Here is a 27,561-nt window from a genome sequence, read left to right as displayed (position 1 = left end):
GTTGAAGCCTGCGATGGAAGGATTTGCCTCTTTAAGAGCCGAGGCACGGCCCTGCTGAGGTTTTGGGTGCCGTTATTTCCTTTATTACTCGCAAAGCAGAGGAGAGGGGGAGTGGGCCTGGTTGGGGGGAGCTGGCGGGCAGAGGTGCTGCACCCATGCTATCACAGGAGACCTGGGGCTGAATGAGTCCTGGTGCAGGCTACAAAGTGCCCTTGAGAACACCAGAGGCTTCTTTGAACTTGGTGACAGTTGAGGTGGAACACCAGGCAGCAGCGGGGGGGCTGGAACAGGCACGTTTCCGCGGTGTGGGGGGCAGGAGAGCCAGGCTGGGAGGAGGTCTGTGCCCCCCGGTGCGGCACGGGGCAGCCGAGCAGAGCCTCCGCCCGCGGCGATGGGCAGGGACGCGCTTCATCCCCAGCTCACCACAGAGGAGGAAAAAGAGTGTTTTGAGGTGGAACCTCGGGGCAGCTGGAGCCGGGGCTGACCCCGGCGGTGCTGGGGCTGTCCTGGCAGCACTCCCGGCTCGGCTGCGTAACGGGAGACTCTTCCTCCGGGCCTAATCTTTTGTCAACCTTGAGATAATTGGATGTGATAGTGCGGGCACAATGACTTCACTTCTGTAATTATTTTTTTTTATTTCTTCGGCAGGCCTGTGTTTTAAAATAAAGTCAGGAGCCAATACACTGAGTTACATCATCTCCCTCATTTCATTTTACTTAAAGGGCTGAATGTTCAGTTGCTCCCCAATGGCAGGTTTACCCAGCTTTGCTTGCTTTCTCCCCCCTCTCCAGATTATTGGGGTGGGCTCAGATACTGCCACAGGAGGCTATACCAAGGATTTTAAACTTAGGCTTTGGTCTGAAGGATGGGGAATATTCCTGCAGAAGCTGGGACCCCGTCATGATGCTGGGAGGATGGACAGTACTCCTAGGTAGGACTTCCTAGGCTTGTGACCTAATTCTGGTTTCACTTAACAAGATAAAACCTCCTGGCAGGCTCCTGCCTGCTTCGGCTCCAGTGCACGACCTTCCCTGGCAGCACTCGCCCACCGTCGGGGTCGCCTGCCCTTACTGGCTCCCCATCTCACGCCGAAAGCTGTCCGAAGGAAACCTTCATCTGAGGTGGCTTCTGTAAAACGCCCTGTGGTATACAGAGGGAGAGTGGCTCTGCATGGCACAGAACAAAAAAATAAAAATCCGTATTTAGTGTTGAGCTGTTGCTAGCAGAGTAATCTAGTGTTTCATGTTTGGATATTCAGCTTGCATTAGCCTCAATCAAGCACTCGATCGGAAGTCTCCTGCCATTAAGTCGTGCAGTTTTCATCTGCTGATCTGGGCTGTGCTAAAGCTTACGCAGCCATCTGGGCTGAAAACAATGACTTTCTACATCAACATGAGTAATCCTCCTGCCTGACATTTAATCAGTATTTTGGCTGAGTGCATCATAAATGCACCAGGCTGTGGGTGCAGTTGGGTTCCCAAAGCTGCTTCTGCTGCAAAGGGCAAACGCGTGGGGCTCTGTGGGGCGGGGGGCCGTGTCTGCAGTGGGGTGCTGAGGTCCCTGTGGGATGCTGGTGCTTGGGGTGGGTGTCCCTGGGACCCCAGCCCCTCCTGTACAACTGCTGCTGTCAGGGGAGATCTCTCCTAAATAACAGGTAGTGTACAAACTCAGCTGCTTCTGAGCCCATGAGACAGCCGTGGGCCGTGTTTCTGTGGATTATTTTTATCTCTATGAAATTCTCTCTGAGCAGCATTTAAAAGTGGTGTCACTGCCCTGGCTGTGGTGGCCGTCCACGGTGCCGACGGGAACACGGAAAACGCAGCTTCTGGCAAGAGAACTCGGACCATTTCTTTTAACGTCTATGATGTTTTAGTATTGCCAGGAGTTGGTTTTTCAAAAGTGATAAGTAATTTGTTTGAGCTCGTTAGAGTCACTTAATGAACTGGCCAAGCTTGAAGGGGGTGATTATGCTCTACTCGTCTGCAATTCCCACGTTATTTCAGCAAAGCAGAACTACCCCGACTGCTCCGCACCCCCTGCTCGTGCATGCTCCGGGGGGCTGCGGTCAGTACTGGGGGAAGCATCCCCGTGAGACCCCAGCCCGCCCATGGGACTGGGTGAATCCCATCTCCAGGTGCACCTGGGCAGTAAATCGTCGGCAGGCGCCTCGTGGGGCTGGGGGGTCCCTGCAGGAGGGAGCAGGAATGCACCCCAGACAAGCCGCATCCCTGCGGCACAGCCCCCACCCGCCCCGGGACCCCCGCCTGCGCTCCTCTGGGCAGTACTTTTAATTGGTGCTTTTAAAAATCCACTTCCTTATTTAAAATAGATGTGTGGGGTCGTGAGAGGGGTGGCTGCCTGCAGAGGTGACGCTCTGCCAGGTTCCCGCTGCCCACCCTCCTTGTGCCAGCAGGACCTCCTTTCCCACCGCTTTCCCCCAGAATCGGCTCAGACGGGCTCTGCGGTGCAGCCCTGCAGTTCGTGTCAGGAGAATCACCCCAAATTATGCAGTGAAGGTTCAAATGACCTCTCCGTCATCTGCTGCCATGTTTTTAGCCGGGCAATAAAGCATTGCAGTAATTGGGGAGCGTGACCTCGCCCCACTTAGTGTAACGAGGTGCCTGCCCGGGGGTCTCTTGGTGTCCCTCCTGCCAAGGGAGCGGTGGGAGCCGCCTGGGCCCTGGTCCTGCTGCCTGGGCATGGCCCGAATGTCCCCCCCGTCCCCTTCCCAGGGCACCTCCCGGGCAGCCCCAGTACATCCCACTCCATGCTACAGCCCAGGGTCTCTGCCAGATTCCTCCGGGGCTCGGCTCCCCTTCCCGGGGCGCTCCTAGGGATTGTCCCTGGCATCCACCAGTGATCTGGGGAGTGGGAACAGCTTTGGATTTCAGTTTAAAATGAAAATCCCAGTGATTGTTGAAACGCCCGTGTTCACCCTACGTGCTTCCTCAGCTCTCCCAGTGGCAGCACGGGCAGTGGGTGGGATGCACTGGGCTGAGTACTGGTACCCGACAGCGCCGGTGCCTGCGGGGTGGGCCCAGGCTCCGTGGTGCAAAGATGGCATCTTTAATTTGCATAGAAATTGATCGGCGGCTGAGCACACGGGCATTGCCGGAGCCTTCTGCTCGGTGGGCAGGGAACGGGCTCGGGAGCCGTGTGCTTCCAGGTTCCCTGAAACCCACAGAAAGGGGGTGCACCCCTGGGACCCTCAGCCTGCGGGGTGCGTGCGTGGTTGGGAAGGGGCTCCTGCATGGCTGCTGAGATGGGATTTTGCATATTGCTCATCGGTAGAGTCTGAAATGAGGGAATTAAATCGGAAGAGCTTTTGTCGTTTTAGTAACTAAAGGTTGTGCAGAAATATCAGAGCTGCAGCTGGGGCGTCCTGGGCCCCCCCACCCCCTCCCCCCCGTGCCTCTGGCTGCCTGGGACCCGGCGTTCCTGTGCCTGTGTGTGACCTTGGCAAAGCCCCTTCGTGCTGCCGTTCCCCAGGTGGCCCTCAGACGGGGTTCGGTGCCCGCTGTGCAAAATCCAGCCCCCGAGCCGTGGGAATGCGCAAAGAGGGGTGCTGGGGGGGAATGCCACGAAGCCAGCACCCCCACGCAGAGGAGCTGCAGCCTCTTGATCTTCCATCATTAGTAAAATCCCGAGTTTACGCTCATTGGTCTGTAATTACCATTCCCACTGCTGTTGGTGAGTTATATTTCAGTTAGCCTCGCTTGCTGGGTAAATTAGCACGCGTGCTCCTTACAGGTGGGGGGGGGCCAAGTTCCCACAGTTTGCCCAGATTTTCTTTTTTTTTTTCTGACTTGGGCAATCATCCAGCCCCTGGCACTTTCTGGGTGGGATGTTTAGCTCTCCTCAGCCCCTCAGTGGCACAGTGTCAGCAAAGGCTGCATCCTGCCAGGGTAGAGCCAGTGACCAGCGGTCCTGGTTTCTCATCGCTTGTAGGGGCCACGCCTGCTGGGTTTGAGTGTCTGGGTTTTGGGGTGCGACGGGAGAAGCTGGAGCCCACTGAGAGCCTGGGGGGCTGGTGTGGTGGTGGGACCCAGCCCTGGGTGCCCCCGCATGTGAGCAGCCGCAGCCTTTGGAGACTTTGTCCCTCTTTTCCAATTTTTACGGACGGCTGATGCTTCCCCAGAGGCCGGGGAGGGGAACCCCGAGGCAGGAGGGTTCGGGATGGGGGGGCTCTGCAGCACGTGGTGCTTGTGGCATTATCCTTTGCGGGCTGTGGGCTGGTGCTCCCCCGGCTGTGTGTCTGTCAGGAGTGGGGCAGCACCGTCGGCTCGTCCTTGGGCGCGGTGGCTGCGGCAGCGGGTGGGTTTGGCAGAGGGTTCTCGGGGGCAGGTGGGTTCCCCCTCCCTTGGGGATGCTCCTGATTCTTCTCTGCTGGGCCAATGCAGCAAAAACATTTCCATAAGGCCTCAGCCCACCCTCTGGCTGCTCCTCATCTCTAGACGTGATGCTTTGTCAAACATTTTTTTGTTGAGTGGAGCCAAGAATCCTTTATTCTCTCTTTTTTTGATATGGAAAGTAAACAAGTTAGCACGAAGGCATCTTTCTAAGGGCTTTTGGGGTTTAGTACACGGCAAGGCTGGGCCTCGCTTCCTTCTCTGCCATCCTCTGGAGCCGCGGGGGTGCTTGGTGATCGGGGGGTCTGGGTGCATGGTGCTGCTGCACACGGGGAATTACAGCTCCAGGGAGTGATGAGAACGGTGCACTGCCTGCGGAGCTGTTAGCGCGGGCGAGATCATTTATTTTACAGAATGTAATATGGGAAGTGCTTTTACTTTTAGAAATCCGGGCTGGTTTTGTGTGCTTCCTCGTGCACGACCTCAGGTCCCTGCTCCCCCTGTTTGCCTACTAGTGAGGGGCTGGGGGATTTGCAAAGAGGCTCTTGTTTTCTTACCAGACTTTTCCACACCCTACCCCGTGCTTTGCTGCGTGGGTTGAAGGGCCCGGGATGGACAAACAGAAGCTGGGGGGGGGGGAGAGGGGCTGGACTCAGCCCCACCGTGCTGCTGGGCACCTCCTGCACAGCCTGGGGGGCCGTGCAATTCTCACCCCCTGGTCTGGGCTGTGGTAGAGTTTAGGCAGCCATCCGGGCTTAATGCACCCTCTTTCTACAGGACGGTGAGTAATCCTGCTGCCCCGCAGCGGGGGAACAACTCCCAGCTCAGCTGTCCCCTGCCCAGGGGTGTGATGGGGCTGAGGGGGCAAAATATACCAACACAGGAACAGAACAGAGAAATAAGGTCATTTGTTTCTGTTTTTTTAAACAACAAACAAACAACCAAACAAAAAACCCCAAAAAAACCTAGTAATTCTGCTTACGGCTCTCTGGTTTCTTGGATCCTGCCGAGAACTTGGGTAACGGATGGAATGACAGTTTTCTTTCCGCTTCCCGAAGAGCTTCCCATGAAGGGTGGCACATCCTTCCTGCAGATGTTAACTGCAGATCCTGCCCAAATCCATAGCTTTAAATATCAAACTCCTTAGCTGTGCTTGCAGTCTGTGTAGGAACTGATTATTTTTTTTCTGCAGCTGGGGTTTAAGCTGGGCCGCATTTTGCTTCCTGCGGCGATGCCCAAGTGCCCCCCAGCTCCCCCCTCAGTGATCCTGGTGAAATGGGGGTGGGGGAGACCCTGGAGGAGAAGTGGGGGGCTGGTGTTGGGTGCAGCATCGCCTGCCGGGTGCCCCCTCCGAGCTCGAAAGGGCCTGAAGTTCCCTGACGTGTTTTCTGCAAAATACCAAGGCGCTGTGTCCTGTGGGTGTTTTCGGGGGAAGATGTCAACCCACGTAACCATTCCCCACGTCACGTTACCAAGCGAAGGCTTTTTGCCCTCTCGGGTTAATCTGAAAAGGTCGTGCGTGACACTGGCACGCGGCTGGAAGGATGGAGGCCTTGGGGGGGGCTTTTCTTTAAAAATAGCAAGAGCAGAGCGAAGCCCTGTTCCCTCAGAGCTGGAAAAGTCCTACCAACATCACGCAAGCTTTGTGCCGAGCCCTTCCCTGGCTTGTCCCTCACGGCACTGTGCTCTCACAGGGTGCTGGCCGGGCTGGCCGGGGACCTTCCCCCATCCCGGGGGGGCTGCGGGCTCCCTGGGGGCTGCGGGGAACGAGCACATTCAGCAGGACGACGTCTTGCAGCCCCCCGTGCCTACAGCTCTGTCCCCAGAGCGGAGCCACCAGCCCTCCGCGGCGTGGGGACAGGGGGAGCAGGCTGGGGGGGCTCCCCCGTAGCTGAAGGGTGGTCCAAGCGTGGCTGGGCATCCCCCGCGCCCCCGGGGAGGGGACCGAGGCGTCAAAGAGCTGCTGGGGGCTGATGTTCAGTGTCCCCGCGGGGATCCTGGAGCTGAGCGGCCTCTCCCCGGCACTCGAGGGGTATTTTCCGGGGAGCCTGCAGAAATCTGTTCTCTCGGAGCCCCTTTCTCCTGACGCAGATCGCCAGGATGCTGCCTTGCTCTGGGCGGGGGCCCGTGGAGAGGGGTTGGCAATTAATGGCTGCAGTTCGCCGAGGAGGAGCGCTGCTTTCTTCCCGGCAAAACCAGGGAGGGATGGAGAGTCAGTGTGAAGGGTCAGCATTAATTTCAGCAAAAGCTTTTGTTGGGTCCCAGGTGAAACCAGAAATTTGCATTTAAATGAATATGTATTTTGAGACATTAAGCCCACAGGCAAAATAAAGACCTTGCTGAGATAACAAATACATCACTTCTCATGCTTGTCCCTGATATTACGCCAGCCAGCCTTTAGAAATAAACCCACGTCAGCTAAAGCAGTTTCTCTTCCTTTTCTGTTCGGAGAACCACAGCCTCCTGTACACCCTCGGTGCGGATGTGAGCTACTGAAACTTTAAATGACAAAAGAGAAGAATTGGTGGAATTGCAGGGGATTTGCTTGAAGCCCCATGGGCAGTGCTGAGCCCAGGGCTCTGGCCCTTGGGCTCTGTCGTGGAGCGAGTGGCACCAGCTGCTGCAGTCATGGCACGGGGAGGGGGGCGGGGGGGCTGGGGCCGCGGCAGCCTCAGTGCTCTGGTGCCGCGGCTGCCAGCGGCAGGAGACCCACGCAGCATCTTCCGTGCTGAGTCAGCATTTTTGATTCCCAGTTGGCATGGGGCTGACCCCTCACCACCGCGGCACCGTGACCAGCACCGCTGGCGTGGCAGAGGGCTGCAGGGGCCAGGGGCTGTGCTCTTCGAGGGGAGGCAGCGGGCAGCGGTCCCGGGCAGCCCAGAGCTGGGTCTTTGGAGGAATGGGCACCGTCCGAAAACCCGTGCTGGGGCTCCGCCGCTGTGACGGGCTTTCGTCGGAACGCGTTTTTATCTCAGACTTCCGATGAATAAAACAAGGGCTCTTTGCTGCGCTCTGAAGCCGGCACCCAGCTGCTCGACGAGCTTGTAAAGCGTTTAGTCGAGGAGCAGAGCTGTGATCAACCCTGCCTGCCGTGCCCGCCGTCTCCGCTTGCGTGCCGCCCGGCCCGGGGCCGACAGCCGCCAACGCTCGGCTCCCCGCGGGGCAGAGGCGATGCCCCGGAGCCTGCCCCACCGCCTGCCCCACCGCCTGCCCCACCGCCTCTGCCTCTGCTCCTCTTGGCCAGGGCTGCAGGGGAGATGGGGTCAGGGTCTTGCTCCATGCCCACTGCCGCGGAGGGGCCGGCCGGGCTGCCGCATCCCTACGGGGACATGGCCCCTTGTCCCCCGGGGGCGATGCTGGGGGGGGTTCCCCTTCCAGGGGTCTCCCCGCTTTGTCTTTCTCATGTCCCCGTGCTGCCCAGCAGCACCTGCGTGAGGTCCCCCTGGGCCGAGCCGCCCGGGCTGGGGGCGATGAGGCCGTTTGCCTGGCTGAACCCCCCCAGTTGAGCGGGCTGGGCCAAGCACCCCACGCTCCGGGAAGGGCAGGGGGGAGCCCGCAGCAGCGCGGCCCTTCCCAGCCCTGGGGCCGCAGCATCCCTGCCCCAGGCCCCCTTTTAGGGCAGAGGGTTCACTGCAGCATTTTCCCCCCAGTTTATACTTCCCCAGCCCCATCAGAGGCTGCCCTCTCCGAGGGTGGGCTCTCCAGAGAGACCGCAGGCACTCTTTGCACAGCTCTCAGCATGTTATCTAAGGTTTATTCCACGGTGTTATTGGTAAAATAACATTGTCATTGTGGAGATTTACATCACGCAGTGCTTGTGTCTATATCTCATTTTCTGCTGAAGGCAGTATCAGATTTATTGGAAAGTTTCTGCTGTCTGCCCCTCTATTAGTGGATCGTTTACGCCTTAAAATGGCTCTCCTCCCTCTCCCCAGGAAATCACCTTTTGGGAGGATTAACAATCTCACAGTCAAGTGATATCTGTGTTTTTTTTTTTTTTTTTTAAAAAAAAGTCGTCTTTGTTATTATTCAGTGAGCAATGTGATGTCTCCGAGGACAAAGACCTTCCCATCGCTGGGTAAATCAGAGTTCATTATCATGTTAATCTGGCTGATTACAGTCTCCCAGAAGGATTCCACATATGGTCATTTCTGTAGCACAAATAAATTCTGTTTTGCCTTAATCACAAGGCTTATGCTGGTCGCTTCCTTGCCTGAGGATCTTTATTCTTGAGATGCAATTCAGAGAGATTTAAATATTAATGGCTTTTGAACCTGCTCTTAGTTTTGACTCCGCATTGGGGTTTTGAACTTCTACCTTGGCTTTGGATTTGGGATTTGCCCTTATTTTTTTGTTGGTTTGGCTTGGGTCTGGTCTGCAGTCTGTAGGAGCATGAGCTGTCCCCCCTCCCCTCCACCCAGGAGACTGCGCAGGTGAACGTCTTTTCTGGGACACAAATTTGGGGAGAAGCTGTAAACCTTGGCGCTGGTCCGGGTGGAGGAGTGGGCTGCGGGAGGGCTCACGGCCGTCTCCTGGGGTTTGCTCAGAGGCTTTACAGATGCTGCTGGCCCCGGGCTTCGGCCTGACATCTCACACTGAATTGCTCAGCGGCGTGCCCGAGGCTGGCGAGGCTTTGGGGGACGCTTGACACTTGTGGAGTAGAAACGAACTGAAGAGCTCGTTTCATCTTCCTGGGCGCGCTGGGCTGCTGGGGCTCACCTGCGGCTCCGTCCCTGGGACACGGCGCTCGAGCTGCAGAGACCCTCGGGGGGGTTGGGGGTCTGGGGGTGTGGGGGTGCTGCTCGTCCCGCCGCAGCCAGGACCAGGGAGGGCGAAGGAAGCGCTCGGCCGGGCTCTGGCTTTGCCAGGCGTTTCGCTAACTCTCGCCCCTGTGTTTCTTCCAGCGCCTCACTTCGCATTCATGAAAAGTAAATTTTTTATGAACCGTTTATACTTTTCTATCTTTTCTCCCATGAGCTTTTTGCTGCATTCAGCTGCTGGAAGAGAAGCGAGCTTCTCAGCAGGAATGTTGCCAAGAAAACCGAAGGTGCCTGGTTTTCTGGTTGTGAGTGGCACATAGAGATTTTTATTTTTGTTGTTTGTTTTATTTTATTTTTCATCAGCTGCGTGTGCAGTAGCATTGCCCACTAAGTGCAGAGCTCGTTCCTGCAGGGAGGACGATGCTGCTTCCAAAGGGAGAGTCCCCTGGGGACCCTGCACAGCCCTGTCCCACCACGGGGCAGGGCCCCGGCTGCTGCCGGCTCGGGGTGTCCCGAGGGGTTTCCCAGCCCCTCTGCACCCCTTTGAGGGATGCAGGGCTGGAGGTGGGAGGGTGCTGCTCGGCACAGCCGGTGCGACTGCTGCCCTTTCTCCTGCGAGCAGCTCCGCAGTTCCACAAGGTCTGACCCAGCTTTGCTGAAGTCAGAGGATGCTGAGCCAGAGCTGACAGTTCTGGGGCCCTGGGGGAATATGGGGCTGGGCTCCAAGGAGCAGTTAGTGGTTTGTACTGGTACCAGAGCTGAGAGGTACGGCGTTACCTGGCATTAAGCGTGTGGCATCTCGTACTGCTCTGCAGATCAGAGGTCACCCAGTCTTTGGTTGCTCCTCGTTTGAGTTTGGAAGTGCAGACCTCCCATTTGCAGAGGCGAAACCAGGCACCTCTGCCGTCGCTGGGTTCCGCAGCTATTGCAAGCGAAGCCATTGCTGAAGCATTTTTAGTTCCTGTGTGCTACGAGCAGCATGACTTGCATGAGAAGCGTCTCTTTCTTGTATGCAGCTTACTTTCTGACAGGGCAATATTCATCATCAGATGATTACTATGAACATGTTCATCAGCCTCTAAATAATGTACACCAGAATTAGTTGCACCAAGAATCTTTTGCATGTCAATGGAAAAAGAATGCCAATTTAAACAGGAGCAGGCGTGGAGCCATTCCAACCTTGCAGGAATGAAGAAAGTGAGTTTGAGTTATAGGAAAAAACACGTTTGGTTTTGTGGGGGGAGGTTTCCAGTGCCTCTGAATTATAGACTTCTGAATTCTAAATTTAATTCACAAAAGTTACACGGTAGCACCAGGTAGGAACGTATAAGGTGACATCAGTGAGTGGGACTTACTGTACGGGTTGCTCGAGAGCTGTGTTCAGGGCTGGAGGATGCTTTGTGCATCCCCTCAGAGGCTCAGCACAGGCCCCGGGCTGATGCCAGCGAGGATCTCGCACTCCAGGTCATGATCAGCAGATGGGGACGCCCTGCCTTGTGCTGACCGATGTCGGGATGGATGGAGGAAATTGTATTTCTGGTGATGAGAGAAACCACTAATTCAGAATGATGCTGGGACTTTAGATAACGCCACGGGTGTTCAGGGGAAACATTTGAGCAAGCTCAGCCCTGAGCCCCAAAGGAAGGCTTGGGGTGAGCCAGCCGAATCCTCCATCCTTTTAATGGAGCTCGTCCAGATTGTGCTAAGAATAAGGAGAAATAACAATGGAGTTTTCGCTTAAAAATTAAATACAGCTCCGAGACTCGGCCATGTCACAGGGGAGCCAGATTGCCATTACCCGGTATTCGCTGCCCTTGCATTTATCACCAACCTGGGGCTTTGGCAAAGAGAGCGTGCCCCCGCTCTAGGTTTCCTTGGCGGAATTGAGGCTGCTCGAGAGCTGAAGCACAGCTTGGGTTTCTTCTGAAAAATTCACCGCTTGATACTGATGGTTAAAGCTGGCTGTGGAACGGGCCCGGGCAGAAATACGGCCCCTCCTTGTGGGATCGTTGTTGTGGGATCGTGGGGAGAGGCGATGGGGGGGTTGTGCTGGGGGGTCTCCTGTGCTCTGTGGCTGGCCGGTCCTTCCCTCGCACCCCCCCGGGTGACGTGCAGCCTTGCTGGCACCGCGCCGCTCACCTGGAAACTGCGAGCGGCTGCAGCACTTGTCAGCATTATTTTAAAAAAATCAAACATTCTTTTCCTTTAATTATTTCTTTTTTTTTTTTTAAATCCCCCGTATTTAATCCGCGATAAATATTTAACTGGTGTTAAACTCACCATTCTGGCAGAAACCCCTGCCATGCTTGTTCTCAACTGTGACTCAGGGACGAATATTTTGCCGCCAGAACAGCAAACAGATGGCCGTGTTGCTGGCACGGCGGCGGCGGGACCGGAGCCCGAACAGGCGACGTTTCTGACGGAACTGCTCGGCGTTGGGTCGGGCTGGGTCGGGAACGCCGCGGTAGCCGGTGGTCCCCAGCAGCCCCGTCCCCCCTGCTCGGGGTCTGCCCTTGTTTCCAGCAGGATCCTGCTCCGAGGTGAGAAAACGCCGGGGCTGGGGGGCGTTGTGCCGGGGGAGCTGCGGTGCAGGTGTCGGCGCTGGGCTTTGTAAGGTGGGGGGAAAGCACAGAGCAAGTTCTCCAAAGCCCTTGGGCGTGCGGGGCTGCCAGGAAACCTTCCTCATCAGATGAGGAGATAAAACCTCACCGGATGGGGCTACTGCCACGTCGGCTCATGGGAGGCTGGCGTGTTCAAGGCGGGGGGGTAAATCCCTGATGATGATTTGGGATTTAAAAACGTGCTAAACTGCTGTCCCACAGTGGACTCCATCCTAAACGGAGACATGAGCAGAAATACCAGCTGCTGAAATTCAACGCTGGAGAGCCAAGAAGGACCTTTTTCATACGCCAACACGTTAAAGGTATTTAAGAACCTGCTTGTGGATTAAAACAAGGAACCGATAATCTGGAGTTTAAGGCTCCGAGAGCCACTTCATTAGTAACTTTCCTTCTCAACAGCCTTATACACTTCTGGAGCAAACTGCCCGGATGGGTCTTGAAGACAGAAATTACAGTGTCAGCTAGGAAGAAGGATTACAGATAACAGGGAATTAATACTGAAATGCATATGCTATAAATATGACAGGATTACATTTGGGTGTTATGTAAAACCCCTTTTCCTCACGGCAAGTCTCCGGGGGCTGCAGCAGGCGGGAGCTGGGGCGATATTCTGCATTTCCCACTTCACTTGCCGCTCGCAGCTGCCGTTTGCTCCTCGGGTGGTTCTGCCTCTCTGACCGCCTTTGCCGAAAGGGCTTTTTGGGTGCATTTCATGGAGATCTGTTTGCTTGGCGCACGTGAAAACGCCCGGTGGCCGTGGGCAGGGTGGGTCCGCTCGGCTCTGGGCAGCAGCACGTCCCCAGCACCTCGCTGTTGGGGACCGCGCGTCCCGGCTCCAGGGTCCTCCCCAGCCACCTGGTTCTCCAAGGCCCTTTATCCTCCTTTTCCCCCGCGCTGGGGCTGCCCGTGGAAGCTGTCTGCAGTGTCCCCCCAAGACAAATCGTTCCCCCCTCGCCCCTCCGTCCCTCCTGGTTGGGGGGGTGGGGGGCTGGCATCGCTCCAGCAGCCCTGGGGCTCGGTGGTTTGGCTGGAAACGTGCCCCTGCTCCTCGGCCCTCTCCCCCATCCCCGGGCTGCTCAGGGCTCGTCCCTGATGGCCACGGGAGGGTTCCTGGGAACTCGGCACTCTCCCGAAGCCCTCGCTTCTCTGATGGCTCCAAGAGCATCTTCCTGGGGGGGGGGGTTGTGACACTGAGGCCCCTTGGTGTTGGGAAGATGTTTCTGGAAGCGGGGTTTAAGCTCCTGCCACAGCACGCTCGAGCACAACAGCCTTTTGCTGAGCTCTCGCCGCCGGCCGGGTTCTCCACGTGTTGGAGCCGGAGGTGTGGTGGGCAGGGTGGGTGACCCCGCTCCCCCCCGGCACCCCGTGTCCTGCTGGTGTGGAGCTGGTGCGATAGCAGCAAAGCAGCCAATATTAACACATAAAAATAGCCAATAATAATGAATTCTTTCTGTGGCAGCGGAGCAGGGGACAGGGAGAGGGATGGGGCAGAGCTGCAGGAGAAAGGGGGGCCCTAGGGAGAGGGGTCATTGCAGGTAACGCACCCCGTTAGAGCCTTGCAGGCTTGAGCACCCTGCTCCAGGCATAGTCACGGATTTCTCAGCTTGTTCACTGTCTAGAAATGAATATTTTCTGGCATATTTTTGCCCATTTCCTCCTTGTACCACAGCTCAGAGGAGACGCCGGCTTACTCTGAGGGCTGAGCAAGCTGTCAGTTAGGAGGACTTAGCCCTGCCTGCAAACTGAACGGTAACTTTGTCCAAGGGATAATAAATCCCAGGCTCTTACAGTACAATGCCGAATTTTGAAAATGAAGCATTTGAACCACAATATTGCAATCAAATTGCTAGCAAAAAATCTCTTCATGTTGACAGTGGAGCTGGTGGGTCTTTGATCTCTCCCAGCTCAGATGTTGCTGCCAAAGAGACTTAAGCTTAAACTTCACTTTGTAAAATAGACTTTTTTTTTGACAGTTCCCCTTAAAAAAATAATCTTCTCCCAAGCTCAGGAAGCAGGGAGGAATGTCCAGCCCCACAATGAGATTTCCATGACGCTGCAAACAGCCGAACGGGAGCCGGCTGAGGTGGGAGCCCAGCCCGGCGGGTCGCAGGGCCCTGGTGCCCCTCGGCAGCCCCCCTCCTGCTCCTCGCCGGCCCTTCCCGGCCGCGTCTGGGGGGCAGATCCAGCCCTCCCAGGCACTGGGGCTGCGAGCCCCCTTGGGTGGGCTGTGCGGGGCTCTGAACCCCCTTTCTGCCCCGAGCCGCTGGAGCCCTGGCTCGGTGCAGCGGAGGAGAGGTGCCCACAGGCTTGTGTGGAAGGAAACCCCAAATTCTCACAAGGGAGGGAAGAGGGGATCTGTTGTTACGCCGGTTGGCCGGGGTGGGCAGCCGTGCTGCTGGAGAGCTGCCGTGCTCGGCAGGACGGGGAGCGCACCTGCCTAAAGTGAGGCACACCATTTTTAGATGAGCTACTATTTTTAAATACCTTTTTTTTTTTTTTTTGTAACCTGTGGATGACCCTAATTTTGGCTGAGGAGCTTCAAAAAAAACTAAGAATGCAAGGTGACATCAATCTTCTTCAAGTTTAAAAATCATCTGGGATTCTTCTGTCGGACAGTGCTGGAGGCGCTTATCTCCCTGTAGGAACCTTGTTTCTGTTTTGCGGTACATCGTGCAGGACTCTTTTGGGGTAACGGGTGCCAAATTTCAGCATTCTGCCCTTTCCATCTCAGGAGACTTTACAGATGCTGATGCTGGGTGTGAAGGGGTGCCTGGGGGGCTGCACAGGGGGGTTCCTGTCGCCGCGGGGATGGGTGCGTTTGCCACTGGAAAAATCTTGGCAGGATCTCCCTGTTGTCAGCACAGCGCCGTCTTTCTGTCCCCCCCCCATAAAACAGGATCGTAAAACTCCCTGGAAGAGCTCGTTCCTGAGCTGCTGAGCCCGTCTCCTCCCCGAGCAGAGCGCAGTAAATCTCTGTATTAAGCTGTCGCTGACACATTAATGCTCCTCAGGTACCTCGTAAAGATGCTGCGGGGCCGGATGGCTCTGACATGCTCTGAAGAGCAGCAGCACGGGTGGTGATGGATTCCCGGGGCCAGCACTGCTCCCCTCTCCCGCAGCAGTGTCCCCCTCCACGGGGTTTGTCCCCCAGCCAGCCCCCCTCCTTTGCGGGAGCGAGCCCCCCGCTTTGGCCGGGGCGGCAGGAGGGGAGCGCAGCCGGGCAGGGCTGGCAGAGCGGAGCAGAGCCTGTGGCACGGCTGTGGGTGGACCCGTGGGGACGGACGGCTGTGAGAAATCAAGCTCACGTAGTTCAAAAAAATGTTTTATTTAGTGAAAGCAAAATTCTTCTGTTGTTTATCACAATGGCCATGGCGTGTCCCCAGCGGGGCTCGTGCGTGACACCCAAGGGCGCTGGGTGGGCGCAGGGCAGCGAGGCGGGCTGAGCACGGCTGTGTCTCGAGGCAGCGCACACCCCTGAGCCCTTCCAGCCCCAAATTGGTCCTGTCCCAGAGTCTGTCCCCAAAGCCCACCCGCTGCCATAGCGAGGTCTGCCGAGGCTGTGAGGTGGGATACCGGGATGTGCTCGGGGTGCCAGCGCGCCCCTTGAAACCAGGGGTGCCACGAGATCTGGTCCCAGTGCCGTTGCAGTACCCTTGGATGAGACCAGGTGCAAGGGAGGATGTGGGAGCAGAGCTCAGGGGGGTTGGGCCCCCCAACAGCATCGCCCCACGCTGCCCTGCAGCGCTGAAACCCCTTGGGTCTTGCTCGTGCGTGGGGGTGATGCACGGCACGGCTGCAGGGACCGTCACAGGAAAATTCAGGTTCGCAGATCTTTTTTTTTTTCCTGTGCCGTAATGCAGCCTGCTGCGAGCAGTGACACATCTTCATCTCATTTAACACGAGACTAGGCAGAATTCGGGACTATTATGACTCGGAACAATTCAGTGCGGTACGTGACGAGCGACTGCAATCTGCGTTGGCCTCCGCAGCTCCGTGCTGGAAGCGGCAGCGGCGCCTGGTTCTCCTGCTCAGTCACAGAATTGAAATTAATAACGGTGATACACCCCCCCCTGCAGCCCCCAGCTGCGTCTGGAGGTGATGCTCTGCTTATCTGCAGTTCCTCAGGTATAGGTAACAGAAGTTTAGGATGGAAAAAAGTCACTAGTGTTCATTAAACATTCTGAAGTCATTACCAGGCGTTGGCATTCAGCAGCAGATGCCTGCGCGGGGCGGGGCGGCCTGGCGTGTGGGGTCCCGGGGGGTGTGAGCGGGGACGGCTGGTGATGGTCTCTCTGTTAGAGTGCTGCACCCTGAAAGGCTGACCTCAAAAACCTACAGACATTAAGACAGATATAAGTCTTATTTTATAAGAGCATATAAAGAGCAAAACATAGAATATTTAAGCTGGTATTATGCAATAAGCAGCTCTTTTAAATCGTGATTTGTAAAGACAGTTCAGATGATTTCCTAAAAGACATACTCACAGTGATTAATTTAGAATATGCTTAATTCGAGTTAGAGAGATCAAAGAGACAGCATTTCCCCCTGTAATGCCGTTTGCGTTTTGGTGCTTTCACCATGTTCCATTGGACTGGGGGGGACGTCTGATTTGTCTATCGTTGCGGTGTCTCTGTGTTAAAACTGCAGAAGGAAAGCGTTTTGCAGACTCCCGTGCTAATTTGGGGCACGGCTAGGGAAAGGGAGAAGAGGCTGGAGCAAACCCCTGCCAATCCCTGCTCCGGGAGGTGAGGAGGGGCGCGATGCTGGGGGTGGCGAGTCGTCCCCTCTGCTCCTCTCTCTGGCCAGGAGGGTTCTGCAGCCTCTGGCATTGGCCGTGACCGTTGTCTGTCACGGGCTCTCCCGGGCGGGAGAGGTCGCTTAGGGGGAGCAGGGCAGAGCCCGCGCCCCTGCGGGGCTGGCACTGGGTCCCAGATGTGGCCAGATGTGCGGCACACCGCTGGCAGCGCAGGGGGAAGGGAGAGTGCGCGTGTTGCAGCAGCTGCCTCGGCTCTAACAGCACTTCAGGGCTAATTGGGAATAATTTACGAGTACGCCTTCATTTATGCAACTACGATTTCTGTTATGTGGTCAGTTGTAACCTCTGTGGCCGTGTCCAATGTCCCTTTAGTTCAGCCTGCAAAGTACTCTTTTCTAGGGGAAGAAAATAAAAGCCATATTTATTAATATTTTCTATATAATGCAGGAGGAGGTCCAGCCTTCCTAACGCACCTAACAGTGGATCTGGGAAGGTTATTTTGTACCTGACAGGCAAGCAGGGCTCGGGGGTGTGTTCTACTGCTCACAAGCTGCTGCTGCAGTTTCTCTCAAGCTTGGTGTTTCTGCTTCAGTCCTCATTGAAAAAAAATGAATATTATTTAATGAAAGAACAGTAAATTGCCGTAAGTCAGGAAAAGGGGTTTGGATTCTGGCAGGTTTTGTTTTTCCTTTCCATTCAGTGCCCTTGTCCCCGCGCCGGGCGCACAGCCTGTACCGGCGGCGGTTGTGTTTGACAGTGATGGATGATACACGCCGAGGCTCAATTAGCCTATTAATAAAGCACGATCTAGGCCACGGTTTTCCAAGTTCGCTACCTAAATCTGTATTCGGGCTCATAAACGAGCGGCCTCGTTTCCCGAGCAGCAGCCGGTGGGGCCGGTGACCACCAGCAGCTCCCAGCACAGCCGAGCCGGAGGCTCTTTGCTCCGCGTCCCCGGATGCAGCTGCAGCAGGGCGGTGGGCGAGGGGGCTGGGGGGCCCGGGTTTGGGGGTGCGATGGGTGGGCGCCCAGCGAGAGCAGCAGCTGACCGGGACCTGCCGATTCCCAGCCTTGGGAAATGAATGTCTGCGGGAGGGAGCTGGGGAGGGCTGCGGGGCGAGGTGGGCGGTCAGCCCGGCCAGGGCTGGGGTCCCGGGGCTGCCTGCCTTGCCAGCTGAGGTTGGAGCTGAGCACTTGAGCTCAAACGCCGGGTTTCTGCCCCCCGAGCTGTGCAAAAGGGGCCGTGGGCGGTGTGGATGGCCCTGGGGTCCCCTCCGTCCCTCCTGCGCTCCCCACCGTGACTGGCACCCTGCTCCTCTGCAGGGTGGTCGCTGCTGGGCACCATCCGAGGATGCTTCTGGTGCACGGGGCAGCGCTGAGGGTGGCTGTGCCTGCGGGTTGCGCGGGTGCCCATCCTGCGTGGGTGCCCATCCTGCGTGGGTGCCCATCCTGTGTGGCCGTGATGCACCGAAGCCTCACGGGGCTGGTGCCCATCACCCCCACCCAGCGAGGGTCCAGCCTGCAGGGCAGGCGGCAGCTGAAATATGAGTTTCGATATCTGTGTAGGGAAAACAGAAATCTTCCACTTATTCCTGTGCCGGGGGCATTTGGACATCACAGCAAGGGTAGGTGGGGGGTTTTGCTGCTGTCTGGCCTGGGGAGGAGGGGGGGATGCAGGAGGGGAGAGCAGGCAGAGACGATTCAGGTTTTAGCTCCGCGCTGCCGGAGCGTTGCTGCCCTTGGCTGGCAGGACTCGCTGCCTGCGGGGAGTCCTTGTTTATGGTCTCGGCACCTCCCGAGGCCTGGGGTGGGTTTGGCAGGACGGCTGCCTGCCCAGCTCCCCAGCTGTGCTGCAGCGTGCTTCAGCTGCCTCTGTGCAGGCTCTCCTGGCACCACTCTCAGTCCTCTCCTGCTACTTACCACCTTCTTTCTGCCTTCAAGTCTCCATTTCCACAACAAGGAGAGTTGCTTAAAAAAATCGGTACTAAGCTGGGGAAGGGCGTGAGTCAGCCGAGCTGAGCCGGGATCCAGCGTGGCTCCCGGCCAGCCGCCGTCCCCAGCTGCAGGCTCTGCGAGCCGGCTTTGCCCGCTCCGCTGTATTTTAGCAGCAGGATCCAAGAGCCCAGCGCCGTCTCACTTCAGCGCGACCCAGGCGAGGCTCGGCGAGCCCTTGGCTGCATTCCCCTGGGGTGGGGGGAGCCCGGTGTGTCCCCCGCCCCGAGGAGCTGCGGTGCTGGAGCAGGATGCTGGCCCGCTGGGGCTGGTTCTGGTGCTGGTTCTGGGCTGGTTCTGGTGCTGGTTCTGGTGCTGGACTGCAGCTCCGCGGGTGTCACAGGTGCCCTTGGCACACAGCAGTGAGCTGGTGGCCGTGGTCGGGGCCGATCTCGAGCGGCGGCTTTCGATGGCACCTGGTGCCACCGCAGCGGCTGTGGTTGTCACATGCAGCCGTCTCTCCGATGCTCCTTGGGGGATCCCCCCTGCGATCCCTCTCGGGGGATCCACTCGCAGGAAAGCGAAACCTCGCTGCTGCCCGCAGCGTGTGAGAGCAAAGCCGCAGACCTTATTATTGGCCCAGAGAGGTTTTGCAAACGGCAGAGCAGGAGCTTCGTGTCCCACAGCCACTGGTGCGGCTGGTGCAGAGCCCGAGCGGGGCTGCCGTGTCAGGGTGCTCTCATGGGGAGCACCCAGCTGCTGCAACTTCATCTCCAAGCTGCCTAATCAGACAATCACAGGGTGGTTTGGGGTGGGAGGGCACCTCAAAGCCCCCCCAGTGGCACCCCCTTGCCCCGGGCAGGGCCCCCTTCCCCCAGCCCAGGGGGCTCCCAGCCCCGTCCAACCTGGCCTTGAACCCTTCCAGGGAGGGGGCACCCACAGCTGCTCTGGGCACCCTGGGCCAGCGCCTCACCCCCCGCACAGGGAACAATTTCTGCTCAAACAAAGCTCTTCTGGAGTCAGTTTTCTCTTGCATGTGCACGGCAGCCCCCAGGAACATGCCTACAAGGCTAATGGGGCTGGGGGGACTCTTGCTAATCTGCAGAGATGTGATGCTTCTGAGAAGGTTGAACGTTCCTGGCGGGGGGGGGAGAGATGTAGAGTTGTCTGCCCACCCCCGAGGACTCGGGCTGTGGCTGGGTGTCTTTTCACACTGTGTTTCACAGTGCATCACTCACTGCATAAAAAGCTGCCCTTGGCTGCATCCCAAACAGATCCCATCAAACACATTTGCCACAGGAGGGTTTTTAAGGTTTGACTTGAGCTTGGCTGATGTCCCAGCGAGTCCCACCCGCTTCTGCGAGCTGGGGGGTGAGGGAGGAGAGAGCAGGGACTTGCTCCCAGGGCCGTTGGGCTGTGCAAATCAGCCCATGCCCTGGGGGGGGGTGGCTTGAGACAGCCCCGGGGGGTGGAGGGGGGGGACATGACACATCACCCGAGGCTGCAGGAATGAACCTCAGAGGCAGGTGGATGATCCTCTGCATTGCCTCTGGGTATTCTGGATCCTCCAGGTATTTTGGCAAGACAGGGGCCCCATGCCCAGAGCACAGAGCCCGGCGGGGGGTGCAGGTGGCAGAGTGAGGGGGGTGCTGGGGTGCTCGGGGGGGTGCAGGTGGCAGAGAGAGGGGGGTGCTGGGGTGCTCGGGGGGTGCAGGTGGCAGAGAGAGGGGGTGCTGGGGTGCTCGGGGGGGTGCAGGTGGCAGAGTGAGGGGGGTGCTGGGGTACCACCGCAACAGCACCAGCCCCCGGGCAGGGGTTGGGGCACGGTCACCAGTGGGATTTCCAAAGGAGGCTTCACGTTCGAGCCCATCATCTTCTGGGGTCAGCAAAGCCCCGTGAGCATCCCCTGCCCCTCGGCCGAGCGTCGCTGGGCAGCACCGGGGTCTCCCCTCTTCCTGGTGCGGGGCCTGTCTGTCCGTCCTTCCCCTTCCTTCTGTCTGGGCTGGAGCCGGAGCGGGCGCTGCCTGCCCCGTGCGTCCCCCCCAGCCCTTTCCTCTGTGCTGCACGGCCGATTCTCCCGCTGACTTCTGTGTGCGGCTGCCCAAGATGCTCCACCAGCCCGTGGCCAGCGCTGCAGCAGCGGGGCGAGCAGGATGGGGCCCCCTGTCATGGGCTCCCCCCGCACGGGCCCCGGGGTCACCGCATCCGAACGCCTCGTCGCTGCCCCGGTGCCTGCCAGGCTCCCGCACCCAGGGCGAGTCGCTTTAGCAGCGGCGTAATTGCAGCCTGAACTTAATGGCTCTATTTATTTAAAATGCAGAGACATTTATCGTACCGTGCCAAGCCCCAGGAACGGATTAATGCCAGACCCGTGGGGTTCCCTGATTGCAGGGGCCTGTGTCTGCTGGGTGATTATTTGATCAGATAATGCACGTGTTAAATGTATTTGTCGGGGAAACAGAAACCTGTGTTATCTGAAGGCGGCAGCGGCGGCTGTTGGGAGCAGCCTTTGATCTGCAGAGACGTGGTGCTGTAAAGCAGGTCCCCCCGCATCTGCAGGGGAAAGCAAAAGCAGGTCCCCGGAGCAGGTCCCCCATCACCTGCAGCCTGAGGGTGGGTGGCAGCAAGAGCTGCAGAGCTGAGGGGCCAGATCCTGCCAGCGCATCCCTGTCAGCCCGGGCACCTGGGGCTGCTTGCTCTGCCATAAAGCGGCACAGACAGCAGCGTCCAAATGATTTTACCTCTTCTCCCTCCCCAGCGGCAGGTGAGGGGGTTTCCCAGGGCAGCAGCACCTAGGTTAAGCTTTTCAGAAATACCTAAAATACTGGGTTTGATCCCGAACCTGACACAGACTGGGAGGACCCCACTCTCTGCAAGTGCTGAGCCTCGGGGGGCGAGACCACCGTGGAGGGAACGGCTCTGCTCAGCACAGAGCTGCTGCCCCAGGACCGATCCTGCGGGTTCACAAATTATCCGGGTGTATCTGCGTTCTTGTCCATGAGAAAAATGTTACAGTGGTCGATTTTAAATTGGATGGAAAATTTTGGAGCAGTTCAGTTGCTGTTGTGTAAGGGGTTGGATATACAGCATTGCAGAGCTGTGTGCCTGGTCTGGGTAAGTCTCGTTTGCTGGTAAATCATGCCTTGTGGGGGGGGTCTATGGCCTTTGGGGGCACAATTCTGGAGAGCAAAGGAAGTGTTGAACCAGAAGAACCTCAGTATAACTCCTTATTCTTCTTGCTTATTGCCGTCAAGCCTTTAGCAGGTAGGAAACCCACCTCTGGATAGAGTGGTGATGCTATTTTTGACAGAGGGGATGCACAGCCCATCTCCAGCAGCGACCCCCGTGGCTGGACAAGCTGTGAGTGGGGTCCTGGGGGGCTGTGAGGGGGTGTCACGGGGATCCTGGCACCCCCGGCTCTCTCGGGTGCTGCATTTCCACACTAAATGCAGGAAAGACCACGGTGTCCTGGGCCCAGCACTACTGTGGAGCCTCTCACAGTGCCCCAGACTAGATGCATGCTTCAGTCTTTGCAGCGCTGGAAATCAAATTTTTAATAATTTTGACATGCATCAAATTTTATATCTATAATACTTTGGAGTTCTCCATTAATGTCCCATCTAGTGCTGTCTGTAAGTTGTACTGGCACACAGGACTTTGTAAAGCTGTAATTCTCATCGCCAGGCACTCCCACTCTCTCCAGTCAGGGTCTGGTGGTCCCGGAGAAAGTAAAAAAAAAAATCTGTGGAGTCCCACTGCCACGGTCCACAGGGATGCTGAGTCCCAGGAACAAGGAAGGGGGAAGAGTTTTTCCTAAAAGCTCGGCAGCAGAGAAGGGCAGAGAGGAAACGTGCCGGAGCGAGGCTGGTCGGCGCTGGCCTCACGTAGTGCCAGCCCGGGGAAGGGCTGTTCACCAGAGCCAGAAGAGAGGAAAAACACTGAGCTGGGACCCGTGGCCTTGACCCCGGCGAGGCAGGCTGGCAGGGCTCACAACAGCACCGGAGCCCTGACCTTGCTGAAAACAAGGGCTGGGCAAACGGACCCCGAAAGTCACATCCCCCCCGCCTAACGCTTCACTGGCACTCAAGCTGCAGGGTCGTTCCCGGAGAGACCTTGGTCACGGTTTTCTTGATGCTTTTAAAACACCCTGGGTGTTTCGTGGTGTCCAGGCTGTGCTTGGGGAGGTCACTGTTCCGCTGCCCTGCTCGTGCTCTCTCCACGAACCCCATCCAGGCAGCTTCTGCCCACAGCCGCCCAGACACAGGCTGGTTCCCCAAGCAAACACGGGTTTTGGTGGGTGCTGCGGTCTCCGGCCGAGCCCTGGGCAGCCTCAGCATCCCGCCTGGGTACAAACCACGGGACTCTGGACGGGGATGGGGACAGGGACCAGTGCGCTGTGGGGTCCCGCTCTTGGGCTGCCCCTCGGGTGGGGTGGGAGATGGTTTCTGAGTGGAAAATACCGCTGGTGAAGCATCAGGGAGGTTGGTGGGATTCGCACCGTCCTTGGGGTCACCCTTCACCCCCACCGTGTGCCCCAGCTCCTCTGCTCCACCACCTTCCTCCTGCCACTTTGCCAATGAGTTTCTTTGTCTTGCAGAGAGATGCCAAGGGCCAGAACCTGTTCGACCTTCTCTGCCACCACCTGAACCTGCTGGAGAAGGACTACTTTGGCATTCGGTTTGTGGACCCCGACAAGCAAAGGGTGAGAGCTCTTCCTGCCCGGGCCCGGTGATGGGGTTTCTTGCAGCTCAGTGGTATCACACTTGTCCTTGCGGCAGCTGAGAACCAGAGCGTGAGGCAAATGGGCTTCACAAAATTCGGTTTAGGCAGCGATGAGGGCTCTTCCGCAGCGGTTCCCCCGCTGCTGCTGGGTGAGGGGGGGGGTTATGGGTGCCCCGACGGGGTCATTGCTTTGTCTGTGGGAAGAGCAGCTACTTACGGCCCCCTGAGCACCCTGGGGAGACCCCCCTGCCCCTTCCCCCCGCTTCCGCCAGAGCCGGGGCTGCGTCTCGTGCTGCAGCCCCGGGGAGGGGGGGCCGGGGTACACCCAGGCTCCAGTCGGGATGTGTGAGCCGGAGGGACTCGCACGGCTCTCGGGTCCCTGCGCGAGTGGTGAAAGCGTCTCGCGTTTGCAAAGTGAGAGGAGGCTTTGATGCCATCGCAGAGGCGAGGAGGGAGACCTGACACTGGGTTTGCAGGGCTATTTCCAGCACGGCGTTGCTTTTCAACACCAAGATTAGGCCACGCGACAGCTTTGCGCCGGGAATCCAAACACTTGTGTGTGTTGCCTTGGGCAAGGGAGAGTGAAACAAGACACGGACCTCCGCGGCGGGACCTGCTCCCACCCAGCAGTGTGTATCCCTGCAGGGTCCCACTGGCTCTCGCCACGGTCCCAGCCAGCCAGGTTCCCACGCAGGCGTTGTGTGAGTGAGTCCTGCCGCTTCTTCCAAGTTAACTCTCCGTGCTCCTTTTACAACGTGCCGAACGCAAGCGCTGCGAGCGCGCTCGAGGCTGTGACGAGAAGCTGCGGACGCGCTCGCAGGCGCGGCTTTCAGCAGCAGCCTCGGGCTGCTCTTCCTGCGGGTCAGTAAAAGCCACCCGAACAGTTTCTGCTCCTCAAAGCCCCTCCTGCCACGGCCGTGCAGGGAGCAGCCACTGTCGGGTGAGGAGCTGGACACAGGGCTGCTCCCTCCCTGCGGGGAGAGTATGATCACAGAACCACAGGGCGGTTTGGGGTGGGAGGGACCTCAAAGCCCCCCCCAGTGGCACCCCCTGCCCCGGGCAGGGCCCCCTTCCCCCAGCCCAGGGGGCTCCCAGCCCCGTCCAACCTGGCCTTGAACCCTTCCAGGGAGGGGGCAGCCACAGCTGCTCTGGGCACCCTGGGCCAGCGCCTCACCATCCTCCCGGTAAAACATTTCTGCCTTAGATCTACTCTAAATCTCCCCTCTTTCCATTTAAAACTGTCCCCCTTGTCCTACCCCCACCCCTGACCCAGAGTCCCCCCCCACCTCTCCTGTCCCCCCTTTAAGCCCTGGGAGGCCGCTCGAAGGGCTCCCCGGAGCCTTCTCTTCTCCAGGCTGAACCCCCCCAACTCTCTCAGCCCGGCCCCCCAGGGGAGCTGCTCCAGCCCCCCCAGCATCTCCGTGGCCTCCTCTGGCCCCGCTCGAGCAGCTCCGGGTCCTTCTGCTGTTGGGGGCCCCCGAGCTGGCCCCAGCACTGCAGGGGGGTCTCCCCAGAGCGGAGCAGAAGGGGAGAATCCCCTCCCTTGACCAGTGATGCTGCTGCATCTCGCAGGGTCTCTGGACCATCACCCCTCCATGTCACCTGTGCCCCTCAAGTTGTGTTTGCTGCGCTCTCTCGCTCCCAGCTTCTCCAGCCTTCTCCCAGATTTGCCTCCTGGCCGTTGCTGTCAGGCTGATGCAGGGGCTGTGGGTGGGCTGGGTTTGCAGCGTAGCGATGGCTCTTCAGCGCTGGAGAGCAGCAGTTTCCTTGTGTGATGCTGAGGGACCGTTAACTGCCACCCCACTTGTGTCGGCTCTTCGTTTCCCTGCTTTTCGGTGAATCGCCTCTTCAAACCCATGTAGAAATAAACCCCCGTGCATGATGCATTATTATGCATCATCTCTGTGGGCCCAGTCGGTGGAGGGAGTCTGTGCTCGCCGAGAGCTCAGCACCGCGCTCTGGGAATCCCCTCGGCACAGTCACTGCGTGGAGGAGGTGTAGGGGGGGGATTTTTCTCGGAGCATCTTCTCTTGCAGCAAACGCGTGGGCAGAGGGGGGGCACAGGGTCCGTGTCTCAACCGAGCTGGTGCAAGGAGAGGATGTTTCTCTGCTGTTGCATGGGGTGTGGGGGGGTGGGGGGTCGGTGCCCAGGGCCAGATTCTGCTTTTCCCGCGCTCTGGATGCAAAGCCCAGAGTGGCTGTGGCTGCCTGCAGCATCGGGGGACCCCCCGGGGCGAAGGGGAGAGGGGCACGGAGGCTGAGGACGCTCTTTTTACCAGTGCTCTGCTCCTCCTGGGAATAATCTGATTCAGCTCAGGCCATGAGGGTTGAGGCAAGAGCCACGGCTCAGCTTTGAGCAGCGTCCCCTGGGGGGGGAGACCCCTCCGCGTGGGAGCCAGCCCCAGCCCTGCCGCTCGTGGACACTGCCGCTTGTCAGAGCTGCTCAGCTTCAGCATTTCCTCGGCTGAAAGTGCTGCATTTAAGCCTGTGATGAACTCGGCCGTCACTTCAGTCCATTATTTCTGACGCACAAGTCAATATTCCGTGTTGAAAATGCGCTCTGCCACGTGTCTGCGTGGCAGCTGGCGGGGGGGGGGGCACGGCGAGGAGGGGTCACACTCTGCTCCTGCCTGGGGCTGGGCTGGAGCTGTGGTGCTGGAGGGATGTGGGGAGGCGGCTGCCGCAGCCCGCGGCGTGCTCCGGGCACGGCTACAGCTCCCGCCAGGCGGGCACGCGGCCCTCACCAAAAAACTCTTCATTTTCAAGTGTGACCAGGAGGAGCCCGAGCACAGCCCGGGGGCTGCTGCAGGGGAGATGCCTCTATTGAGAGCACAGGGCCACGGACAGCGGGGATGCTGAAAAGCAAAGAAAAAGAGAGAAAAAAGTCCTGGCTCCTGCTCTGTTGTTTCCTGGCGGTCTGCTGGGGCTGGGTGAGGGGATGCTGATGCCCGTGCTCAAACCATTGCAGCCCAGTCCAAAGGGCGATGCTGCTTCTGCCCAGCGCGGCTGGAGGTTCCCTTGGTCCTGTGGTGGGTCCCTGGGGCCGGGGTAGGCGTTTCCCACGGGAACCCCCCCGTGATGTCCCCGTCCCCAACGGCGCTGCCAGCCGCTGTCGGATGCCACGGGGCTGCCCCACGGCCCCAGGGTGAGATGTCAGATGGGGACGCTGGGGCGCGGGCCCTTCCTCGGCTGCGACCCCCTCTGACGTGCAGCTTGTGGATCTGCTGCAGCGGAGGCTTTTATTTAGAGCAGAGGGGTTTTTTTGTTTCTTGAATTCTGCCCTGAAGAGTCAATGTTATTAATTGAAAGTATTTGTTACTGTGTTCCTTTAACTACATTCTTTTTCCTTTCAGCACTGGCTGGAATTCACCAAGTCGGTTGTGAAGCAGATGAGGGGTGAGTATTGCTGCGGGCAGCCGTCCTGGGCAGACAGGGTGTGCTCCTTTCACTTTAGATGTATTTCCCTTTCCTCCAGCCCTTCCCCTCTGGGGTCACATCTCCCAGAAAAAGGGCCTTTTTGATTATCCACAAAGCTGTTCTGCTGGGTCAGCAGTGTTTGGGGGTACCGAGGGGGGCAGGTGAGCCCCCCCCAGCAATACCTGACCGTCTCCTCGAGCGGGGCACTGGGGAGGACGAAGGGGACAAACCCTGCCATTTGGTGACGGCGGTGTCGCTGTTCTTGCAGCCCAGCCTCCCTTCACCATGTGCTTCCGCGTGAAGTTTTATCCCACGGACCCCGCTGCTCTGAAGGAGGAGATCACCAGGTAAGGGTGGGGGGACCGGCTTATAGTCAAGGGAGAGCAACAGCCCTTCAGATTCCCAGACAAACCTGAACGTTTCAGGGTTGTCCCAGCTGTGGGGGAAGAGCGTGGAAATCCCCACGTGTGCTTCCTTAGCGCGGGGAGCACTAGCTGTGGGTTTAAACCCACGGGCTCGGTTTTCGGCCGCAGGGGGGGTTTACAAACCCCACGTTTTCGGGGCAAAGCGCTCAGCGTGCAGCACTGCTCGCCGTAACGTCTACCGCAGCTTCGGTACCACCGTGCCAGAGCAGAAGGGCTCCTGGGCTGCATTAGGTGCGTTGCCCTTCCCTGCAACCCTCCAAAAATCTCCCCTCCCAGCTGGCAGCCCCAGTCCCAGCCTGGGCAGGAAGGTGGGTTCAGGGAGGAGCAGCAGTTCTCCTGTGGGAGTCTGGTTTCTGCTTCTAAAGCTCTTTGCCGCTTCTGGATCAGCCATTAGTGCCGCTGCCTGAGCACACCCTTAGCTCAGGGTGTCATTACGTGTGCTCGGTCTGTCGGGAAGGGTTTGAGTGTCTCCAGTTCCCTTGACGTCCCCTGGAAGTCATTAGCCACCTCCCTTTTACGTAAGGGGCATGAATGCTCTGGGAGAAATGGGGGATAAATTGCGACGCAGAAACTTGACAG

At 58.2% G+C, this 27,561-nt stretch overlaps 1 protein-coding gene across 10 annotated transcripts in view; it reads left to right on the top strand.

Moving 5' to 3' along the window:
• The window catches only part of FRMD5 (FERM domain containing 5), a 111,852-nt gene that overhangs the window by 53,355 nt on the left and 30,936 nt on the right, over window positions 1-27,561 (top strand). For 3 of the 10 annotated variants that reach the window (XM_042803833.1, XM_042803829.1, XM_042803835.1), the window contains 3 exons: window positions 23,016-23,120; window positions 26,494-26,536; window positions 26,826-26,904. In XM_042803833.1, the coding sequence (XP_042659767.1) occupies window positions 23,016-23,120; window positions 26,494-26,536; window positions 26,826-26,904 (227 nt within the window). Of the gene's footprint in view, window positions 1-11,490; window positions 11,650-18,067; window positions 18,112-21,235; window positions 23,121-26,493; window positions 26,537-26,825; window positions 26,905-27,561 lie in introns of those variants that run through there. The other 7 variants (XM_042803832.1, XM_042803828.1, XM_042803831.1 and 4 more) reach the window with 5 other exon arrangements.

The sequence above is a fragment of the Tyto alba genome, unplaced genomic scaffold, assembly GCF_018691265.1.
Source record: "Tyto alba isolate M040663 unplaced genomic scaffold, T.alba_DEE_v4.0 Super-Scaffold_41, whole genome shotgun sequence".
Taxonomy (NCBI): Eukaryota; Metazoa; Chordata; class Aves; order Strigiformes; family Tytonidae; genus Tyto; species Tyto alba.
The sequence above is the reverse complement of the archived record's forward strand: the minus strand, read 5'-3'. Positions and strand labels throughout refer to the sequence as shown.